Genomic DNA, 23,237 nt, shown 5'->3' on the forward strand with positions numbered 1-23,237 from the left:
TTTAAAAATCCCCATCCAATGTGCCGCAAAAATACATTTTCCTTGACAAAAAGATAGCTACTTTGTGGGCAGACCATGGCAAAACTTCCTGAAAGCTCATTCCAAGGCAAATAGCACTTGAATGACACTTTTGTACACTTCCAGTGTCTGTGCCCTTCCAGCTGAGCCCCAGGCTCCTCCAAGCCGATCTCCAAAGCCTGAGCGCGATAATTAGGGTGCTTATGTGGAGAGCTGGGCAAATCAGTCGGAGTGCAATAAGCAGTATTCAGCAGCCCAACCAAACGCACACGCTGCCAACACCGCATGGGAACGAGGCCCAGGGTATGGCCTCGCTGGCGGAGCGAGGGGGGAGACAGGAGCAATACAGAAGGCAAAGGCCACGAATGACGAGATTGTAGAAGACATGAGAAAAGAGAAAAGAGGAGAGGAGAAGAGGAGGCAGAGATTGTTGCAGTATGAAGAAACGGAGATAAGAGACGGGGGAAAGGAGACTGTCAGCAGGTTAGTAATGGGCTTCATTATTATGATTAATCTGACTTTTGTCAAAGGTGTAAAAATGTTATATAATCAACCTTACAATCACTTGCTCCCTTATACAACAGGATATTCCTACCGTATTCAACCAGGGTAAGCACCTCAATCAAGGGCGCTACAGCAGAAGCGGGATTTAAACCAGCAACCTTCAGAACGTGAGGACAGCCACTAAGACTACACTATCTGCTGCTCCTTACGGTGGGGGGGGGGATGCTTCCTGGCTATTTTAATTAGAAGTTCGGAGTTTGTACTCTTCGAAAAAAGCTCATTTGTAATTTCACATAATAAGCAACTACTCAAACAGGTTGTTTAAGTGGTTTTTGGCAAATATTTATTGTCAGTAGCCAGACAGCCGGCAGTGCAAAATGTAAACATCCTGCTCCAAGGTATCGCACGGCATACAGCAGAGCACGTAATCACCGTGTAAATGGAGTGAAGCGCACCAGTTCTCAAAAAGGTGCCGGACAGACACGGATATCAGAACTAACAAAGCGTGACTATCTGCCCTGCTCACCTGAGCCGCCAAGGAGATCGACAGGCAGTCTGGAGCAACATGGAACAGGTCTATAATAATAAGAAAAATAACAGCAGCTGTATCTCCATCCGACTCCGGGCCAGCTGCCGCATAGGACTCTCGGCTGCTTCCGCAGTGTCAGAGATCAGGATGAATCTAATTGCTTCTGTCTGCAGGACGCAGACCCAGGCTGAGCCTAAGAAATTATCAGCATTTAGCTCCACAGGCATTATCCTCAATTTCTGTCCTGGGGCTTAGCGAGGTGCGAGCAAGCGGGGGGGTGCGTTTACAAAACGCACTTTGAAAACAATTTGCATATGAGCGTATAGCAGCATAGTCGCGAGCACAAATGAATGGGAGTGAATAAATTAGCAAAGTCTGGTATCAGACACGGGATGCTGGCCAGTTTGGTGATGGACATTTCATTATAATTATCGTTTTCGGAGAACGTGCCGTTATCAGCAGACACCCGGTGGCTTCGCGAGAGTCAGTTTGACGGTATGCAGATTAGATTGGAACCCTGATGCGTTGCCAAGCTCGATGTCAGCAGGAGCTGGTGGGCCGATCGTCACGTTCTCCTGTCTGTGTCGCAGGCCCGTGAGTGGCGCGGACAGGTCATTGTCCTGGGGTACCAGGCCTGTGCTCCCCCGTCAAGCTGCTGCCGGTGAAAGATAAGCTATATTGTGTTATCGCTCTCCATGTGCTGAAAGGAGTAGGGTCTGTGGTACACAGCACAGGTGTAGCAGCCAGCTGGAGCGGAGGAGCTGAGACAAAGGCCGGCTGATGGCCTGGATTTCCATCACCTGCTCCGGCCTGCTGGCTGGGATCTTGCCTCCGTGTCTGGAGACCATCGCAAGATCACTGTTGCGGTGTCCTTAATTACGGACAGTGAGTTGGGGGAACTCACTCTCACTCTCAAAAATATCATATCCAAAGTTCTGTATTTTTCTTTTGACAGTGTGTGCAAGGGGTTAAGACAGTACTTGGGAAAATATTCATAAATTAGATTTCTGTAATTACTTCTTCGTGTTTTAGTTTATATACGTTTCAGGAGAACAGTAATTCCGTTATAAACATATGAGGATAGTTATTTTTACAATTATTATGCTGTATGTTTTTATGCTTGTGATTTGTTTAATGAAACATGTCGGAGCCCTTAATATAAGGGAAAATAAACAAACTGGGATTTCTGTCACTATAGTGTTCTGTTTTTTGTTCGTCTGTATGTGACAGGGGTTAATTTATGTGCAAATATAATGTGTTTTGTCTTTGTGTGTGGGAAGCGTTAAAGCAGAAGTTCACCCTTTTTCAGATCTGAGTTCTGGATTCATCTGGGTAACCTGGATGTGTTGCAGTTTGAAGTGATCCGAATTTTTCAAAAATGAGTAATTCATCTTCTTTTTCAATTCCAAGACATGACTGCGGTTAAAGTATGATGACACACCTTCTATGAGTAACGGGAAGTATGATGAAGAAACAAAGACCTTGAAGAAAAAGAAAAAAGTATCTTTTTACAGATATAAAAATTTTGGAGCACTGTCAACCGCTTGGTAAATAATTTTTCAGCATTTTAGGTCATTTTGGGAATTATTATTTTAGATTTATATGGTAAATCATTTTAAACAGAAGTGATTCATCTATAAACTATCCAAGGTATTCGCACACCCCCAGAGTAATGATAATAACAACACAGTTATGACAAAGACTAAAGGTCCCTTTTAAGTTGATGCTGTACATAAATGTTTTAGAATTTACAGTATAACTTGAATTTGTGGCTCAGTAGCACTGGACCCTCAGGTTTATGGTTTTTGGATTTGAACCTGGTGCTGCTTCTCTATGGAGTTTTCAGTTTGCATGTTCTTCCTGTGCTTCAGTGAGCTTCCTCTCTGAGAAAAAAGACATATAGTGTAGGTGAATCAGTAACTCTAATGTGCCCTTCATGGGTGTGTGCGTGTGTGTGTGTCAGAGTGAGAGTGCCCTGCAATGGACTGGAATCTCATTCACTGTTTACAATGACTCCCTCCCTGTGCTTGCCACAATTGGATCTAAGTCTCCACAACACTGTCCAGACATCAGTTTGTGAAAATGGACTGATGAAAATGTCTGTAATTATGATGTGTGGGGTTTTTTTTTGAACAAGCACAGACATCAACTGTTTGCTTGACTGTAAGATAAGATTTAAACTAGAATGATTTTTTTGACACTTGGCAGTACAAGCTGTTTGCCATGGTCACGAGAGAGCAGCAGTCAGCCAGTGCTCATTCAGCACTGATCTCCATGGCAAGAGAATTCAGCACCACGGACAGCTGCCCTCGCGCACAAATTCCGTGACATCGGAACAGCGAATCTCAAGTGCAACTAACGCGCTCTAACAAGTATTCTTATGGGTTGGATTTCTGTGTGGGGGAAGAGCACCTGGTTATTATTCATGACTTACTAGACCATGAGTAGCACATGTGAGTGTTCACAAAACATGGATTAGAAAGCTGTCACTTTTGAGAACAACTGTTGAAGCAAAAGACTTTAGTATTCATGTTCCCTCACATCCTAGGCCACAGGCACAGTGTTACAATGACCACGATAAATACATTACTCCAAATCCTTGGAAATCTTGCATATTATTTTTTATTACTTAGCAAACACTTTTGTCTAGGCCACGTTTCAGTTTTAGGTCAGCAAATCTGCAATGACTCAGCTATTCAGTATTGTTATCCTATCAATTCAGGTAATTAATTTAAACAAGGTTACTACAGCAGGAAGGGGGTTTGAACCAGTGACCTTCAGGTTGCAAGACAACAACCCTAAACGCTACACTTCCTGTTAGCCCTATGCAGTACAGTCTCTCCCTGAAAGAAATGCAATACAATGGAGAAGGTCTCATGAAGAGAACAAACTAAGGTTCTAACAAAACACAGAAGGCACTGAATGGATGAAAATCTGTGAACATGAATGTGAGTGAAAACGAAAGAAAAGAAAACGTTTGGCTCGGAAGTGAGCAAAGCTAAAAGGTGGAAAGAAACAGCTCTCCAACAGCAGCAGTAGTTGCCCCTCTGGAAGATCCCCCCCTCTCCCAACCCCTCAGTCCCAACGAGCAGCTCAGCCTCACATACAGTTGTCAAGAAGTCATTTGTCTATTTATCAACTTATTGGTTAATTTATTTATTTACTCACTTTTCTCCCTGAGAGCATTTTAATATGTATGTGAATGGCTTTATGCCATTACCATGCGGTGCGTAATTGTTATCACTGGGGTAATTCAATGTGCAAACGCCTCTAATGGGACAGCGGAATTAAAAGGGTTCGCCAGTCTCCAACAGCGGCTAAAATATGACCGTGTTTCTTCAGGCCACGGGACTTTCCAAGTGAGCATGGGCCGATTGCCCAGGACACAGCGACGCAAGGCCGCGTGGTATCCGTATTACTACTCATGGTCTTTCTTTATCTCTCTCGCACAGAGACAGGCAGACATGCGACTTTAGTGTGAAATCGCAAACCAGGGGACACCAGGAGGCCAGGAGGACAAGGAGAGATGGAATGGGCTCCGTGGGTGTCGGAGCCACCTGATCTTCCACGCTTTCACATCCCTGTTGTTTGTGTCTTTAATTCCCATGACCCCAGCCAAAGGACAGGTTTGTGGGAGCAATGCCAAAGTGTGAAACACATTTTAACGTCCCACTGAGGGCTGAGTGATGACATGCGCTGGAATACACAATGGATGGGCATACAAGAGCCGTAACAGCAACCCACTGGGGCTCTGAGACTCAAATATTAATAGTCCAATGAGCACTAAATCATACGCTGTATTGTCTGGGTTTTTAACTTCCAAAGGGAGGAGAAAAAAGGACTGATAAGATTAATTTTGCTTTGTGCTTCGTTAATTTCCATCTGCTCAATCACAAGTCTGAACCCTTGGAGGAGATTTAATCGTTTTAACAGCACATCTAACAGAAATGACAGAGATTTACCGTTGTGTTTGGCTGTTGTCTTGAACAAAAGTCATTGTGATTAACTGCTGTCTCATATAAAAGCAAGCATCGTTATCCAATTACCATGGGACAATTCTTTTCATAGCCATTTCAGGGATTTGGAGATACCATCATTTTGTTATAAGTCTCACACTTACTGTACTACTGGCTAATGTATCACACTGTACGTTTTACCCATCCACACACGTCTCATGTTTCCTGTATCTTTGCACTCAAGGCTGACTTGCATTCAGCTATTGTACGAAACATCTATTGAACTCTATATTCACATATGAGCCTTCAGATACATGGGTGGATGGTGCTTCTTTCAGATCTATTCACTGCAAGAAAGCAGCCTTTGAAGAGGGATTCGAGAAGACTTCATAGCAAGGAATACAAATGGCCATTATCTTTCCAACACGTAAATTCCTGTTTTAGCCGCAAGTATATGAACTGTGTGCAAATAAGTTTTCTTCTTTAAATTGTTACATCTGGATTAGTGTGTTGATATTTCAACAACACACAACCCAAAGAAATGAAAAATTTTTAAACACTTCTCTTATCAGTAATCTTGTTTCATATGAGTATGTATGAGAGTTCAATGAAAGGTTCAAATGCTGGCCATGAATAAAAGCCAAAACGTTATTTGCTTTTCCCTGTGTTTTTCATTCTGATAGCAAACAGATACGTTAAATTAAATTGTTTTCCAACATCTAGCTCCCAAAGTGCTTAGCAGATTATGTAAATCCATTTATTGAAACAATCTTAATTAAATGAAAAATTTTCTTATGCCATTCATACAGTTTAAATAAATGGTACAACTAAGATTATACAACATAAAATTAGGAAAAGAAACAAGTTGTGTCAAAATACCAGACACCAACAGTTGAATAAATTCCAGCAATAACTACTCACTCCCAATAATGAGTTTGGGATATTAATGTGATATTAATGAATACAAGAGATGTGTGCACTGGGATTTAAGAGGCTACAGGGGGTGCAGGGGGTGGATTAAATCATTACGTCAGATTTATGTCTTGGTGATATTTACAGCCTTAATAAGATCCGGTACGCAAGGCCCATAAAGTCAGCGTTGATTCGCTTCAAGGCACAGAGCCTGTGTCAGCAATATTCACCCTGCAGACGTGACCCGCTTTACATATGCTGGTCTTTAAATAGGGAACAGTGTTTAAATTCTACTCTCTGCACTTAATCGTTTTGCCAAAAGGGCAGAGATTCCTGACACTCTTCTGGAAGTAGTGTCCAGCTCTAATGTCACCTGTCAGTATGACATCAAATAAAATCCAGATGTCAGCTGATTGGATAGAGCCATTCCAGCTACTGTATGACATCATACTGGAAAAAAAAAAAAACTCTCAGCTGATTGGGTGCTGCCATTCTGCCTACTTTAAGATATCATACAGATAATGAACTGTTGTGCATAATCTGTTATTGACATTATCACATTGTAGATTAAAACACTTCTCTGCATGAAGGTGGTTGCCTGCTAGAACAATATTTCTGGTACCTAAGGCTAAATCTATTTAGGCCACAACAAAGCTCTTAATTGCACCATGAATTCTGAGAAAAATTAAGTATAACAACACAAAGTATTGATTCACAAGTGAGTAGATCACCTTACCCGTGTTTGGCTGATATACATAGGTTTACTGTCAACACAAAGTAATTACTGCTCACTATATTTGGACAAAGTTGGGGGAGGCACAACGAAAAAGTCATCAGACTGTCTGCACAAAGTACCACAGATGAGCTATTGTTGCTTGGGTTGTCCTCAGTCATATAAGGCAAGAGGTGAGCTCCTGGATTTGTACTGTCCCCGATGGGTGGCAGCTGTTTATGGGCATGCAGGTGGTACCCTTGAGCGGGGGGAGGGGAAGAGGTTCCCTGGAACAGCTGGAGGCCCTGCTCAGCGATGCAGCTCGAGCTGGCACCAGGAACACGGAGGCCGAGGCTTGGAGGGAGATGAAAGCCAGCTGATAAAAGGCTAGGGAAGAGCGTGGTGCCCACGGAATTTCAATCAGCTCTAATGGGCACTAAGAGGGCTGCGGTGGCCCAAAAAACAGGAGGTAAGGAGGAGAAGGAGGAGGAGATCAGCGAAAGCTGCCTGTGGAGATGGGCTTCATCATGTTTGGCTCGACCCACTTCTGTTCCACCTCTCACTACGCCCCTCCCTTACAACAGCTGCACCTGATCAGCATGCAGGAGATTCCCCCAGCAAGGAGTTTGCACACCCCGAGCCCCCTAGGCAAACTTTACTTCCTACAAGGGTGGTGCATGCACACATTGGCTTGCACTTGTTTTCTCTGCCATCTGAGGAACGGATTACATTTGGACAGGCTTCTGGAGGAATGGTTCAGTACGCATGAAGGCGGAGACTGATCATGGGAGGAGAGCCAGTTGGGGCGGGGGGGGTCATTTACCCTGTTTCTCATTAGCGGTAAGAGAGCCATGTTTTTGGTGGCCATTAAAATGCTCGCGTTTTCCTCTGAATTTAAAACTGACCTGCACGCATGCATTATTTATATGACATTATCTTTTTATGATTCTTCACAGTACAATCATGCATTGTTTACATTGCATACATTTTCCCAGAGGCAGAAACTGAGGGGTTTCAAGAAGGAATAGACAAGTGCAATAGCCTCGCAGATCTCCTTGTCTCATCTCTGTTGGCATCTACTATTCTGCTATGCTGATCTAATAACCAATGTGTGAACCAAATATTTGACCAAGTAATTTCTGAGTGCAGCATCCAGAAGTCATATCCCCTCTTCAGCAAGCAAACACAAATGTATAAAAATGTGCTGCATCAAGGTGAACTGCGACTGTAAAGGGCAGCTAAATTCCAGCTGCATCTCCAGTTTTTTCATGCTAAAAACTGTCCTAGTCCTTAGTGTCACATTTCAGAGGAACAAAACATGTCAGTATTTCAGTGACACAAGAACAAATTCCAGATTCAGCAACATCTTTGAAACAGTGCATTTCAGATGGTCAGCAGGGAATGGAAAAAAAGAATTAATAATGAACTGAACACAGGCTGACATTTTGGAAGCAGGGAACAGATTAATTCTAGATCCATACCAAAGATAAAAATCCTGCTAGAGTAATTACTTGTTTTCCCCATGGTGTTAGAAGAGAAATCAACATTCCCTGGATTATAACCAGAAATGGCAAAGACCCCAGCATTTGTATCAGATCAAAAGCACTGGGGTTAGCCTCCACACCGAGCATAGATGGAAAGTAACATGATGCCTTTTTTACTACACAGCATTCATTATTGCCTAAAGTGACTGAAATGTCACGCAGCTGTACACTTCTACCTATAATAGAGCTGAATATGTATGCTACTTCCAGTATTTCCCACATGGCTACGGAATAGGACGGACACGGGCAGGTATATTCAACCCATTTTCAGGATGAAATTATTTACCTCAAAGTCAGCCCCAACATACACACATATACGCACATGCACAGGCAAACACTTGATTCAAAATATCTGTTCTCAGTAAGCGTCCCCACGCTTTATATGAGAAAAACAGTGCGGAATTTGTGCCAACATACTGGTGTCGTGTCAGGCAGTCCCTGTCCTTGCCCAGAGATACAGAAGGAGCACAATGGAGATGGTTGCTGCTTTAAAAAAGTAAAAACTGATAGACAGGAACGAGAAGAAAGCTCCTGAAGGAAGTGTGGACTACCCCATGCAACACCTCTGCATGTCCTTCATATCACAAGGGCTCTTTTACAACAGATGTCTTGCTGAATGGCAGCTATTTATCCGTTTTAAAGCTTACTCGTGTGGATGTAGACAGAAGGTGTAGATATCCTGTCCAGTTGTCTGACTGATTGGCTGCATTAAGAGTTTTATTATTTAGTTGCCTAGCTGAGGGTTACAAAAGCTTTCGCATAACTGGCTTGCTTTTTGACAGCTAAAAATTGCAATAAGCAGTCATGGTTTGGTGATCCATTTATACGGTTATTTTTATAGAGGCAATTCAAGTGTCATGTTCAATGACAGAATGACAAAGCCCCTTCAGGGCCATGAACCAGCAGTCTTGTCCAGTTCCTTAACCAGTATGCAATCTTTGGTCCTAAAAACACACTGAAAATTCTCACTGTTTGATGCCATTTAGTCTCTGCTCCATTTCATTCTTTGCAGAAATGTGAGTTGACTATAAAGAAGGCTTTTGCAGAACAAAAGTAAAATGGATTCAGTTTTGGTTTTTGCAGAAGGAAGGAATTGTAAGAGTTTGATTAGAAAAGGCAGGGGAAGAGCAATAGCCACTGATGAGCAGGCTCTTATGCAAACAGTTCTGTCTGACTGCATTTATAGAGGTTCTGAGAGCATGCAGAGAAGCCTGCTGGGACCCACAATTCCACTCCAGGGAGTCCTTCAAAAGCACTGCGTTATGGAACAATCCTTCACGCCAGTAGCTTGTCCAAAGACCAGCTGTGATGGCTGCATTGTTGTATTTCACAAGACAGAGTACGAAACATTTACAACAGGATTTTACAGTCAAGAAAAAGACTTTTTTAGGATGATGGGCTTGATGTGTCTTTCAACAGACTTTCAAGTCCACTACTTTTATTTCGATGATACAGGCTAGAGATGCCACTGGAAAAAAGGACTTGGAAAGAGAACATTCACTATACATATCGCATAATTAAATTCAATTTAAGATTCTGTTTAATGTTTTTGCCATTTTTTCCATATCCAGAATAGAAGGACAAATACAGAACAAGCAAATGATGTAAGTTAACATCAGGATCTTCATGGTTATACATTGTAACACTTGTTCTCTAAAAGCCTATTCAAATGCCTTAGACTTATACAAGTTTTTCTTCCAGAAACTGAAATTTCCATTCATGCAAAAAAAAAACCTTTCAGACAAACACAGAAACTGAAAAGATTGTAGAAACAACCTCAATGGCTAGCAGGAAGAAAAAAAACCCTCCAAGGAGAATGCCCACATGAAGGTGAACATCTACAGGCAGACAAGATGCCCCTGTCCATTAGGAGCACCACCCTGACAGTGGTGAAGAGAAGCCACCAGAGCAGAGACAGAGGCCATGACTGCACATGTCACAAGAGCACAGCACTATTTGTGAGCAGCAGCTGCATGGTGTCACTTATTCCTTTTCTCATCCACCCTGTCACTCTGTCTGCATCATGCAGAATGCCACACGAGCCTCAGCAGTCAACATTTTCAATCCGTATCATAAAGGAGGGATGTGCGAGGTCTGCAAAGCTTCACAACTTCTCTCAGCTTCCGCTCTTGCTATGGAGCCAGAGAGATGATGGAGCAGACAGAATCTAGGTGGAATCCACTGGGCAGCGTGCCTGGCGTGAGACAACAAATGCGTCCAGCCTCGCTAGGGTGCTCAGCGACTCAAGAGCAGGGCGGCACCCTCCTGCGCAGTTACATATAAACCAGCAGCATCTCAGTGGCCAAGTAGACCCTTGCAGAGACGTTTGCCTCACCCCAAGGAGCCAGAACTGTGGCTGAGGTTTTATTAAAAGGGCAAAAACGGGAAAGGCGACATCCCTTCTGCTTCTTGTCTCATAAAAAATTCAACATTACCAGCACAGGTGATGTCAGAGTGGCTGGCGCTTGATGTTATTTTTGCAAAAGATGTTAGCGAACCATATTTCTGTGGTGTTCCTTTATTAGGTGTGCTATTCTTAGCAGGCGCCCTGGCTAATTTCCTTGGGGCTGCTGAAGTTTCTCGCAATAACGGGTCCTCAGTCGCAGGAGAAGATCTTTTCGGCATGTTGCTATTTTGTTGTTAATAAAAAAAAAAAAAAAAAAAAAAATCACTGGCTTGTACTGATCTTCTATAAATACAAGAACAAAAAACATTATTGTGAGCATACAAGTTTGATTTAATTTGAGCAACACAGCTAAGTGCTGCCTCAAAAAGAAATGTTCACCTCAGGGTTCTGATGCAGTAGTGTTTTTTTTTTTAATCAGTGGGTACAATCTCATTCTGGTTGCATATTTCATTTTGCTCTGATTTCTCTCGTGAAACATCTTTTCAGCACATTCGTGTTTGTTACTGACATCTGGAAGATGAAGAAAAGCCAGGAATTTGTGGTGTCTTTGTCAGTTCTAGTTTTCCATTGTCTGATACCTCACATCTATGTGCCAGTAACTGGCACCACATGCCAGTAATTCTGATTCATCTAATATCGACCATTCAGATATCAAAATCATCTGTAGCACAAGAGTCTCTGGCTGAGTTACAGTCTATTTACAGAGCGGTGCTTAGTGTCAGACTGTCACACATGGCAAGTTTATTACAATAACACAAGAAGAAAAGATAGGGTGCAGGGGGGTATTGCAGCTGGAGATGAAGAAGAGAAGAACAGAGTACACATGGTACCACTAACAGAAGAGCAACTTTATTGGCTGAGCAAATGAGCCACAGAGTAGCAATTAATGCACTTTATTGAAACATAACAGTTAACCAAAGCAAGCTTTGCAGTATATAAACTTGTTTCAGTGACTTGATACGGTTAGATTTGACCCTTGTCTGGTGGGATGGAACCTTTTCAGTTGTAATCTAACCCTTATTACAAAACCTAGAGAGTTCGGCATATCTAAGTCAGTTCTAAGGGGACTACGCTGGTCTGTTAGTGAGAGCAACGAACCTGTGCAGACAAGCGGAAGAAAAGTGTGTGAAGGCAGGAGAGCGCCACGTTTCATTGTGCATTTTTCCAGCACGGCTTTGTGCCTCCTTCTCCTCCATGCACTCATGCATACGTGGACAGAATGACCCTGCATCCACAAGGATCAGTCAGTCGCTCCACTATCTGTGACAGTGCTGCAATGGGCTGGAATCACACAAAAAAACCATATAGCGTGGAAGTCCTGTGTCTGTGTGGTGGAACTCCAGGGAGTTTTTGGCTGAACTCGCCTCGAGTGTTCATCAACAGGGAGACTTCATGGATTTTGGATCCAAGCACCGATCACTCATAAAGAAACCATGAATAACATTCACTGCCTGACTGCTCATAAATATTAATGATGAGGCATACCCTAGAAGTGTTCTGCTTTAAGAAAAAGGGCATCCAGGGTCACAGTAGTCCACTGTAGTCTCTGGAGTCACCCACCAATAATATCCTAATACCTCCCCCACCATCCACACCCCTATCCGGAGCCATACCCTCTCCCTTCCATTACAAAGCCATTATAACATCATCTTCGAGACCAGTCTTCCTGGCTAATTAGTGCATTAATGCATGCCCATTGATAAAGCCCTGTCAAGGTGGAGGAGATGCTGAGCAGAGGAGAGGAAGGAGGGATGAATCAAAAGCCCACAGGGGCAGGAGATAGGAAAAAGAGAGAGTAGATCTCTCAGCCACCAGGATACTAAAGAACAGAAAGCAGGTGAGAGAGAAGGAAAGGAAACGAGAACAAGAGTGAAAAAAAACAACACAGAGGTGGAAAAGACGAAGCGAGGAAAGAGAGGGATCACAGCATTGTGCCTCACATGTGTGGAGGGGGTGAGATGTGAGGGCCAGCCCATGGGTGCCACACAAACAGCCCCACGGGCTCCTTCAGACCCACGTAAACTCTTCATCAGCCCGATTTGCATCCAAATGAGACGACACATCAGTCTCTCTCCGTTACCCCTCTGCAAGAAAACGGGCGCCCAAATGAAGGCAGTCACGAAAGATATCAAGCTAAATATAACTACCGGCGGACACCCTCTCTCTCGCTGCAGCCGCCTCTCCTGCTCTAAAAGAGGGCTTTTGTTCTTGTGCACTGTATAGAGGTCTCGTCAGATGAAATCTCAGGTGTGCCGAGAAACAGAAGCGTTGGTGCGTCGATGCCTAACCAGTTTAGTCAGACCTAGTCAATGGTGATCAGTCTTTTTAATCAATGACTAAAGTGATGAAAAAAAACAGTCAAGCATTTTTAAGCTATGTTAATGTGTCTTTGAAGTTGGATGCTTACACAGTATTCCCTCAAAAAAAGGAGAATTTAAGAGCAGGGCAAAGAAGAATCGAAATGACTTCCCTCAAAACATGCACAGCACAGAGCCTTTGTGCAGCAGCTCAGCCACAAATAAGGTGATAATGAGTGTCTTTACAGGGCAAACAAGGTGACACTGAGATGCACATATAGAAAACTCCATCAGCAACAGGGTCTAAAAGAGCCTCCTTCAGGATCTCCTTCGCCTCGGAACGTCCTTTGTGAAATCTCATTCTCAGCCTGGACAATGACTGGATTAGGCTAGATACTGGCTATACAGAGATGTACAAAGGTACAGTATGTAGTACAGAGAATACATTCACACAGAATTCTGACAAACTGCAGACCTGCATGCGTGTGAGTGAAGGGGGGGGGGGACTAAACCATTGGCAGCTTGTTTCTATGCATCTATGATTCTAAACTAAGCATTTCTGTACGGCGTCTATAGCATAGAGGTTTGAAGAAGTGTTTAATTAATTTCCTGGATGACAGACAGTGCAATTAACATTCATTACTCTGAGGGGAGAAGAAGAAAGATGGACATTTCCCCAACAAACTACTCAAACAAAAGTAATGGGGAAAAAAGGACCGTACCTCATTTTGCACAAATGAATGATCCGGACCATTTGCAAGGAACGCTACGAGATAAACTCAAAGCACCTCCAGGGATCTCAAACTCCTTACCTGTCCGGTGCTGAAGCACAGAGCGATTCGCACTGATCGCTGCTATTTAGCCAGTCTATCGACAGAATATTCTCGAGGCACAAAACGGAACGGCAACAACTGCAGAGCAGTCATGCAGATTATAAGCCTCCGCTAGGCATCCCACAATGCCCTGGCTTGGCAGATCAACTGAACTCCTCTGACATTTTACAAAGTTTGCACAACCTGTTTGAGAACAGACAGCGAGCCAGCCGGGGCTTGACACTCCATCATGTCTCTTATTCCGTTCCCCGTCTCTCTCCCTCCCACCCACTGCCGGGCTGAGGAGAGGGACACGGATCCTTCCATAGGCACCTTCGGTTACTTCACCCGTCCCCTCCGCAGACACCCGCACCCCTTTTCCCAGAGACGAGATGTATGGGTAACGTGTCCGTTTGTCAGTCAGCTCAGGGCACCATGGGAGTGCGTGGGCTCAGAGGTCAACCCCCCCTCACCACCCTGTACTCGCACCCGCACCCATCGTGCGCTGCTGACACCTTTCACAGAGAACTTCTGCAGTTCGCTCACGCGGGGAAAACATCAGTGATCACCCTGGGACCCTAACCTTTCCTCTTTATTCAAGCTTCAAAGAACAGCCTTTTTTTTTTTAAATTTAAAAAAAAAAAAAAAAACTTCACACATACAGACGTGGAAAGAAGGATAAAAAAGTTGGAAGGGTACAAAAGCCACATCACAGACAGCTCTGATGGCATCTCTGCCAGGGCGAGACATAGAGCTGTGCCCCCCAAGCCCCCCCTCCTCCTCCTCCTCCTCCGTCCCCCCTTCAGCTAACAGTGATACACGCAGCCTTTTTTATGGGATTCACAATAATAACAGGGTAAATTACACCTCCCCCGGGGAAGACGCCGCCGCTGCGCGCTGACAACTCGAATAAACGCAGCAACGTCCCCCAAAGACACTGACACACACCTCCGGGCTTAATTGGAGGAAAAAAAAGAGAGTAGAAGTCGGAGTCACTGACTGAGTCGAAGCACACGGGGGGTGGAGGGGAGGCAGACGGACGGAGGGAGAGAGAAAACGGACGGAGAAACAACTCACATGATATACTTGTGACATGGAGTGACAGAGAGGAGAGTCGGGGAGCGAAACACTTAAAGGAAGTTGAAATAAAAGCGTTACCAGATGCATGCTGGACACCTGCAACAAGGCGAGAAAACTGCGAGGTTCGCTGAGGCGGCAGCAGTAGTCGCGCGCCGCTCCCTCCCTGCCGCTCCCTCGAGCGCAACGCACGTTCTGCTCGCTGGCGTCTGGCGTCGCGTGGCGTGGCGTCGCGCGGCGTGGCTACACAGCTCCGGAACGCGGCGGCGGCGGCGGCGGCGGCTCTGCGCGCGTCAAGGCGAGCGCGAGAGGAGGGGCAGAGCGGGAGAGGAGCAGGAGCGACGGTGGGAGAGCATGTGGTGTGGAGGAATAAGAGAGAGCGAGACAGACAGAGAGAGAGAGAGAGGGAAAGAGAGAGAGAAGACGGTGGGGAAAGTTCTGGCAGCCGCCCTCCAGCTCAGTGCTGAAGGAGGGGGGGGGGTTGGTGTCCACCTTCGCAGCCACACACCCTCCTCTCTCCTCTGCCCCCCCATGTTCTCCAGCCCAGACAACTTCTGCTGTGCCTTTGCAGCACGTGCGGTATGAGGGATTGGTCCTGGGTGCAAATGTGATGGGCTGCACCCTGGGTAGCGCGGCGTGCTTGGCCGGGGCCTCTGCTCCGTGGTGGGTCCGGGGTTCGAGTCCCGCTTGGGGTGCCTTGCGACACACTGGCGTCCCGCCCCGGGTGCGTCCCCTCCCCCTCCAGCCTTGCGCCCTGCGTTGCCGGGTTAGGTTCCGGCTCACCGCGACCCCGCTTGGGACAAGTGGCGGTAGGCATTGCGTGCGTGACGCACCCTGCAGGACCCATGCTGTAGCCCGCCTACCTGCGCAACAAGGGGCCTCTTTAAATCTGCTTTTTCTTATGAATTTCAAGCGGCGCTTCACGGGGGGCGCCGACCGAAAGGCCTTCTTTCCTTCTTTCTCCAGGGCTTTCACGGGAAAGCGGCACGCAGCTGGAGCGTGTGGGCACCGTACGGTACCGTACCGGAGATGCGCATCACGTCCGGGTGGTTCGAAGGGCGGCGCTAGACAGACGGGAGGCAACGCTGACCGCAGCGAAACCGTAAGTAGCTACAGCAACACCGTTTCGCTTAACGAGCGAACGACAGAAGTCAGTTCTCAAGCACGAGCCCTCTTTGCCACAGCTCAGCGGAAGTGGTTAGTTTTGCGGGCGCCTCCCGATGTATAATTCATGACAAATCTTCTCAGACATACTAGAGACTCAACAGGCTGCTCGCTGCGTTTATTTTCACAGGCCGATTCATCCGCTTCCACCGGATACGTTCTCCGCTCGATTTACAGACGTGAGATTGCGTGTGTCCGGCGCACTTTACAGAGAAAGGTTCGAAACCGCGTGCGCTGCGGTGCGGTGAAATGATGCGGAGAAACAGGTCGACTCGGGCGCAGGAGTGAAGAATGAGGCTCCCGCTCTAACACCGATTGGTGTTTTATGAGGTCCCGCCTGCAGCGCTGCCCGGCCTTTAATGGAACGGGGGTCCGTCTCTAACCATCTCGGCGCATAAAGTGGAAAGAAACAAAGTTAACTTAAGAATCCCACGCCTGCAAGTACGTCTCTCTTTCTCCTAAAGTAATACACAGATTGTATTTCTATGAGATGTAAGTTCTCTGTTACGCTGTATTTCATAATTATCCATTTTTGGCAATTAGTGGATGGAACTACATGGTTGCCGTACTCGCAACGCAGCCCTTTCCCCAGTGAGCGCCCTGTAACGATGCGATTGTGTTGTTGGTGCGGTAAAGAATTACCAAGGAATAAAGTTAATTATACAGAGATATGTTGCCCTGTATGAACAAGAGTCCGTAAGAACCGTAGGCACTGCTGAGAGCGACGATTGTGGCGCCTGATGAAACGGCGGAAAATGAAAGCAGGATAAGAACACCTAGGCCAACTGCGTACTGTGGAGAAACTGTGCCGAGAAGAGGGCTTCTGGGTGGTCCTCCGCTGGCGATCGCGCCGTACTCAAGTCGCCCTGTGAAAAGCACACGTAGACGCAGTAAAGTTTCACGCGTGCCCTAGAGCTCCCGAAATCGGGACGGGTTTGGGCTCCTGTCGGACCGCTGATGGCAACGGAGCAGGAAAAGGCACGGGAACGCGAGCGATACGGAGGAGATTATATCAGAAACAAGGAGAGATGAAGGCGGGCATGTTGGAATAATCAGTCATTAGACGATGCCAGGATCCATCCTGGGTGCGGAAGGGGACGAGACGCGCGCGCACAAAAGAACGTGGATGGTGAGAACGCGTTTGCTGTAATGAAACGGAACGAGAGTATTTCAGAGAAAAAGTAACTATGGCTACTACGGGGACGTGTGTGCTTGGGCGGAGGGAGGTGGGTGGCTGCTGGCGGTTCTCATTTGACGAGGAAAACCCAGGGGCGCTATGGCCGTGCCTCCGGTCCCCGAGCACGTCTCGAATCCGGCTGACATCCAGGAGAAGTGTACCGGCGTCCCTCCACAGGAGGGCGTGCCCGAGTTAGGAAGAGCCTGCAGGTTCTCTCCCCAATGAGTATTGATTAGATGTTGTAGCCTATTACAGTAATTATAGCCTTGAGCTCAGAGCTGATTAGATTTAATGTTGGCGAATCCAGTTTTTCAAGCTTCAGTGACAGCCTCAAAGAAGTAAATCACAAAGTGATAAACTCCCCCCACCTTCCCCATTCCACCGACCCCTTACCAAATCCGCCGTAAGCCTCGGCTCCGATACCGCCCCTGATGGATATCGACACGGATGGGAATGCAGCTCAGTTAAACAAACGACAGCTGCATTTCACAGCGGAGGGCAGGTCAGTCTGACGCGGCCGCTTTCACCTCTAACTTTTCTCTCCCTTCGAAGGAGTTAATTACCCCCTTTTGACGCCGGCGGAGGACCCGAGGCCCGCACCTCGGCCCACGAACGCACGAGGATCGGCTCTGCGTTTCAGGCCCTTCTTCGCATCAAACGCGGAGGAGGGAAGAAGCAAGATCTGAGAGACGGAGCCCAATAGAGATCAAATGGGCTCTGTGAGAGCGGGTGAGAGATGAGCTACCGTTGGTCTCCTTGCAGGGCTTGCCCTGGGAAATACACCTCGCTTTCCCCCTTAGTGCGCGCGCACACACACACACACACACACACACACACACGAATAGAATGCTCCACAGAACAATGCACGTTATATTAATTTTCCCCTTGGCACCCTGCCACCTCACATTCCCGAATCTGACCTTCGCTGTGCACAACAATCTCTTTATCTCTCTTTGCTCTGTGTGTCTTTCTTTAAGAAGCCCCCAAGTCCTCAGAATTACGAGCTCTTCAGGATTTAATCCTGACCGCTCTTCTTGTTTGTCCTTGAAGCCAAAATAAAGGACACGGCTGATGAAATGGAGTCTGGAGCCACAGAATGGTACGACCCGGGCAAAGGAGCCAAACGGGAAGATCCTGACCAGTTACCCTTAACCAGCAATTATTCAGCAGAGTATTACTTTCTACAAGAATTGCATTCATCCAAGAATGCTCTTTTCGGGACGTTCAAACGTGCACTATTTATCATCTATTTCCAGCACTCAAAAAAATGCATATTTTGCTAAAAAGAAAATCATCCATTATGAACTGTGATAGATGGACAATTCCATACTTACCGTTCGACATGCACGCTAAAATGTTTCATGCCTAATAAAAAACTACAGGACGTGCCCGACGAATAAATGGTTTGCAGACTCAATGCTTCGTACATTTAGTGTGGCAGAGCTTGGGAAATCGAACCGAGTAATTATGCATTAATTACGAGTGCAGAGAAGGAGCACCTGAGGGCAGGTCACCGGCTCACCTCCTGTCCGAGCCTGCGATGCCAGCTTGCCGTTTGCCGACAACCTCCAGGCCATCTTAACCGAACAACAATCCGCAGTGGCCGCAAGCTGGCAACGGGAGCTAAAACGCGCGCTACACACGCATGCGCACACTGCGTCAAGCCTCATCCATGCCCCATCAATATTTTACGTCATCCCAAAGTTCTACAAATCTACTCTCGGAGTGAGAAGAAAACATGTTCCGTGTCCAGTGTGTGTCTAATGAGCTGCGATCATATTCAACGCCACGCTGAATGACAAACGGAGCAAAGGTTTATTTTACTTTCACATACGATTAAGAGGAGTAACTGATCTTTTTTTCCCTTCATTGATTAGATTCATTTCTCCAACTTAAGCAGCGTTTGGTCAACTAACGTTCTTTGGCTGCACTGATATACCTTCATTTGCTCTAATAGTTTCTAATCAAACAAATTATAGGCTCTCCTCACGAGAGTATATTTGCCCTGAAGGCATTGATGTGTTCTCCCAGGTACGCTCATCAGAGCATCGCTCGCTGAAAGAATGAGCCGGGTTCGACCTTTCATCAGCGAGAGGGACTGAAATGGTTTCAAAAGATTAGGTCTGTGATGGCATAGTCTGCATAATGTAGCAGATATTATTATTATTATTATATGAACCTTTCATTTTTAAAGGGCTTTGAACAGTAGTACCTGACTGGTCCATGTGGTGAGCCACAGCCTGTTGTGATGAGCTTATTTGCCAGACTGGGATTTTTTCCTCAGGACATATTTTCTCAGCAACTCCCTTGAAATATTTTTTAGAAATCTGCCATCCAAAAACAGTTTTGATCTTACAGCGACAATTTCAGGTGCCGCAGAGCTCGCCGTGACCAACGATACCGACTTACAAAGGCGTTACTGTCCCCAAAGTTTCCTTTTTATTTCGGATACTTCGACTTCATGAAATCGGACTTGAAATCTGCCAAATGTAGGTCCGTGCTTCGTGCCATAATATATTTTAGTGGTTATATTCCTAATAACTGAAGTCACTTTACTGCATATCAAACAAATGGGCTCATTATTAATTTCAATAAAAGAGTGAAAGGTCGTCCATCTCTCTACAATCGTCAGAAACCTTTCTCGATTCAGAAGCCGCGGTCAGCACTCAGGTTCGGGTACATTAAAATATTGTAAACAAAGAATAACTAATTTACTGTGAAAGAGTTAACGGTGATAAATGAGAGCAGACAAAATCAAACCGCACCAAACAGAAGTACCATGCTTTACCACTGAGGATAACAAAGCTGCAGCTGAACAAGGCACAGAACACGATAGCAGGTCCACCATACGATGCTCTGTATGCACTTAATACCTATAATACACGTATATATTACATATTAGTGTGCTGTACTGTATATTAACAGTGTGACCAAGGACAGCAGGTCCACCATCTGGTGTTCTGTTACTCACTGTTACCGCTCACCTGCTGTGTGTCTCACCCTAACTATATTACCACGTGATTCCAAGTGAATTTAAAATATGTTGCATATTATATATATTAATAATTTAGAAGTGTTCTCATGAGCCACATTATGAGTTTGGTATTTTATATGGATTATTGTAGAAATACGAGCGTGCAGAAGTGGAGACGAAGAGTAGCACCACCCACTAAGGAAATTTTCCAAGTGCCACTTAAAGAGTTTTAAGTGCCCCAGGGGGGCTAATGATGGTCAAGAGGTCAGGGTGTCATTTCCCTTTGCGTGAGTATTACAGGTTTGCCTGGAGAGCTTTCCGTGGTCAGTAGTGGTCAGGAGCATCTGCATCTCCCCTGAATGTGTTGAAGTTCCCTTTGTCTCATCAATCCTTGCTGCACGGAGGACTCTTCACCTCCTCTGCATTCTGACCCCGTCTGCCTCTTCGTGCTGCTGCATTTAGTAGACTGTGTCGTGCCCCAGCGGCCCTCGCTCCCGTCCATCCCTCAGCAGGTTTTCACTCACGAACCATCATACATCAGGCTGGTCCTCACAACCCCCAGGGAATCTCTGCATGACATACCGGGCAGAACCAACCCAGTGGTAAAGGTGATGAAACAGCCACAAATCTAACACAGGGCTCCTTGGGGAAAGAAAAAAAAAAAAAAAAAAAAAAGTAGGAACTTGGGACTAAGAAGTTATAGTTAAAATGTTTTTAAATGTTAAAAAGTTTCTTAAAATTTGTAATTCTTTAATATTACATGCATAGCAGTTGCACTACCTTTGTATCCCTGTAGGTCATTGCAGATCATAATGCATGAGAGGGAGAGATTACCACGTTCTGCTGCAGCTTTACATGGACACGTAATACCGACACACAAGCATCATTTGCCTCGTTTTCTCCTTCAAACCATTCGGTCCTGATACTATGGGAGCCCCACTGACAATGATCCAGATCTCAAGTGTAGAAATGGATGAATTTCTCCTGGATTACACCCGTGTAGCAACAACAATGGTGGGTTTGCTGCCTCTCACTCTTTGTACGAGCAGGTTTTGTGTCACTGCTCCCAGAATTTTGCAGCTTCTCTCTTCACAGGCCACTGCCTTATGAACCAAAAAGCCTCTTAAGACATTGGATGCCTACAAGGATGACAGTGGACAGCTGATGATGATGACAGAGGGAGCGTGTCATACCAGTTGGATAGACCTCCTGGGAGCTAATTAAATGCAGTTAAAGTGTCGGCTGCTCTGGGGAACGAGACGGACAGCAGAATCCTGTGGCTTCTTATGAAAAGCTTTCTTAAAAAAACCTGGCAGCTCCGATAAACGGTAAAGGGAAACCCCCGGCACCGAATGCTGACCATTCCCAACAAAGAGGTCAGGAGACCGTAGGGGCGATACGAGAACAGACAAAGTAAGTGTGGAAAGAGGAAGAGAAAGAGAAAAGACAGAGAGGAGAGAATGGAGGGAACGACAGAGGCCTCGGGTACCGGACCGCAATTACAGGTGCCGTTGAGCTGTCCCTGTAGATTTATGTCCACGGTGGTAATGGGAATCCTGGGAGTTAAAAGCACCACCAAAGCATGCAACCCCCCCTGAGAGCAGTGGACTTGGGCACTGAATCAACAAGCGCTCTATCCTTCGTGCACTCGTCACCCTCCAACCTTTTAACGTATTAAATTAGGTTAATTTCATAATTAAAGTGGGGGGGGAAAAAAAAAAATGCCGAAATGTATTACGCGGCTCCTCTGTATCCTCGCATTTTCAAGTGCCCAGGAGTAGGTGTGATTCTGGGGGGGGATTTTTGCAATACTGTGCTGAGATAATGGGCCCCATAAATCTTCACAGAAGTAGACAGGATTGTGATAGAAAAACACAACACGCCTTACTTTTTTAGGTCCCCCGCTAAGCCAAGAGTACCTAACAGAATTATTAGACTAATATCCACCAAATTATGTACTAGTACCGTCCATTTTCCTAGCCAAGAAGTATGATCCGTTGGCTTCTCTAAAAATCAACAGGTAATACGAAGAAGTATTTAATCGGCACTGACTGCTAGCATGCACGGACAGACAAGTGTTTACCTTCATTGAAGATGTCACTGCAGTTTGTTTACTGGACAGAAAATGTAAAACCGCCGTCAGACTCCATAGCGAACGCTAGCGGCGTTGAACGCGCAATCCCCGATCCGTGTCAAATTCACAGCCGGGGTTTCTCAAAAATCCCCAAATTGCTTTGCACCCGATGGCAGTAAAACAAATCACGTGACGGGACCCTCGGCGTGAAATCAGGGTGCCTGCGTGTGACGCCGTCGCAGAACACGATGGTTGAAAGGAAGAGCGAACGACGTCACGGAAGCCCTTCAAGAATACTTTATCAAACGCTGCCACTAATAATGTACAAAAAGTTCCACAATAAAAGAGTGAACACTGTCAGCACACAAATTCAGACCCTCTCACTCCGTCGCGCATGAGCTTGGCTCCACCGCTTTCCCAAGACGTCCTTCCGCTTACACAGCTGTTAACTCAACGCTGACGGCATCTAACCCTAACCCTCACAGCTATTTCCCCACTAAACAAACTGTCGACGCTTTCCCTTACTTCTTCTTTGCTAGCTGCGTCCATCAGCAGCAGCAATGTCTTCTTCGGAACTGACGACAAACTGAATCCAAGCACAAGGGCTTTGTGACCACTCTCTTGGGGCTTCCATACCCGTTGGGTCTCAGTGGTTCCAAAATGCTTGGCAGATAAACCAAAGGCTTCCCCCCCCCCCACTCCCACTTCTGGAAACCATCATTCATTCATTCATTGCAGTTCTAGCTGTTGACCTTCACTCTCCGACACCTCTCCTCTAATGTTTACACTGGCTGTTGTATCCTTCCAAGCGGCATATTAGATGCTCGTTTTATTTACTGGATGGATGTACAGTAAGCGCTGCACGAGAAGGCTACAAATGGTCGATTGATGTATTTTTTTTTAAATCAATAAAAGCACTGCATTTATTAGTTTGTGTTCTAATTTATCAGACACTCTCTGCACAAAGTACTGCTCAACACGTACATCCTTTTCCAAATGCTAGCATAGTGAACCTGAACTCGAGCCAAGGCAGGATCTATAGGGAAAGCATATTGATTTTCCATCAAACAGGAATAAACA

General features: G+C 45.7%; 1 protein-coding gene and 1 long non-coding RNA gene across 2 annotated transcripts in view; one reads left to right on the plus strand and one right to left on the minus strand.

Annotated features, from left to right (window-relative positions):
- The window catches only part of schip1 (schwannomin interacting protein 1), a 166,896-nt gene extending 151,970 nt beyond the window's left edge, over positions 1 to 14,926 (minus strand). Inside the window, exon 1 of the mRNA XM_029255446.1 lies at positions 14,850 to 14,926. Within this exon, the coding sequence (XP_029111279.1) occupies positions 14,850 to 14,858 (9 nt within the window). The 5' untranslated portion in view covers positions 14,859 to 14,926. The remainder of the gene's footprint in view (positions 1 to 14,849) is intronic.
- Positions 14,927 to 15,740: 814 nt separating this feature from the next.
- LOC108922440 (uncharacterized) lies at positions 15,741 to 18,498 on the plus strand. Its single transcript, XR_001965134.2, has 3 exons — positions 15,741 to 15,870; positions 17,662 to 17,838; positions 18,160 to 18,498. It is a non-coding gene; the product is annotated as an uncharacterized LOC108922440 (long non-coding RNA).
- Positions 18,499 to 23,237: the final 4,739 nt, after the last annotated feature.

This window comes from Scleropages formosus, chromosome 10 (genome assembly GCF_900964775.1).
Source record: "Scleropages formosus chromosome 10, fSclFor1.1, whole genome shotgun sequence".
In the NCBI taxonomy this organism is placed as follows: Eukaryota; Metazoa; Chordata; class Actinopteri; order Osteoglossiformes; family Osteoglossidae; genus Scleropages; species Scleropages formosus.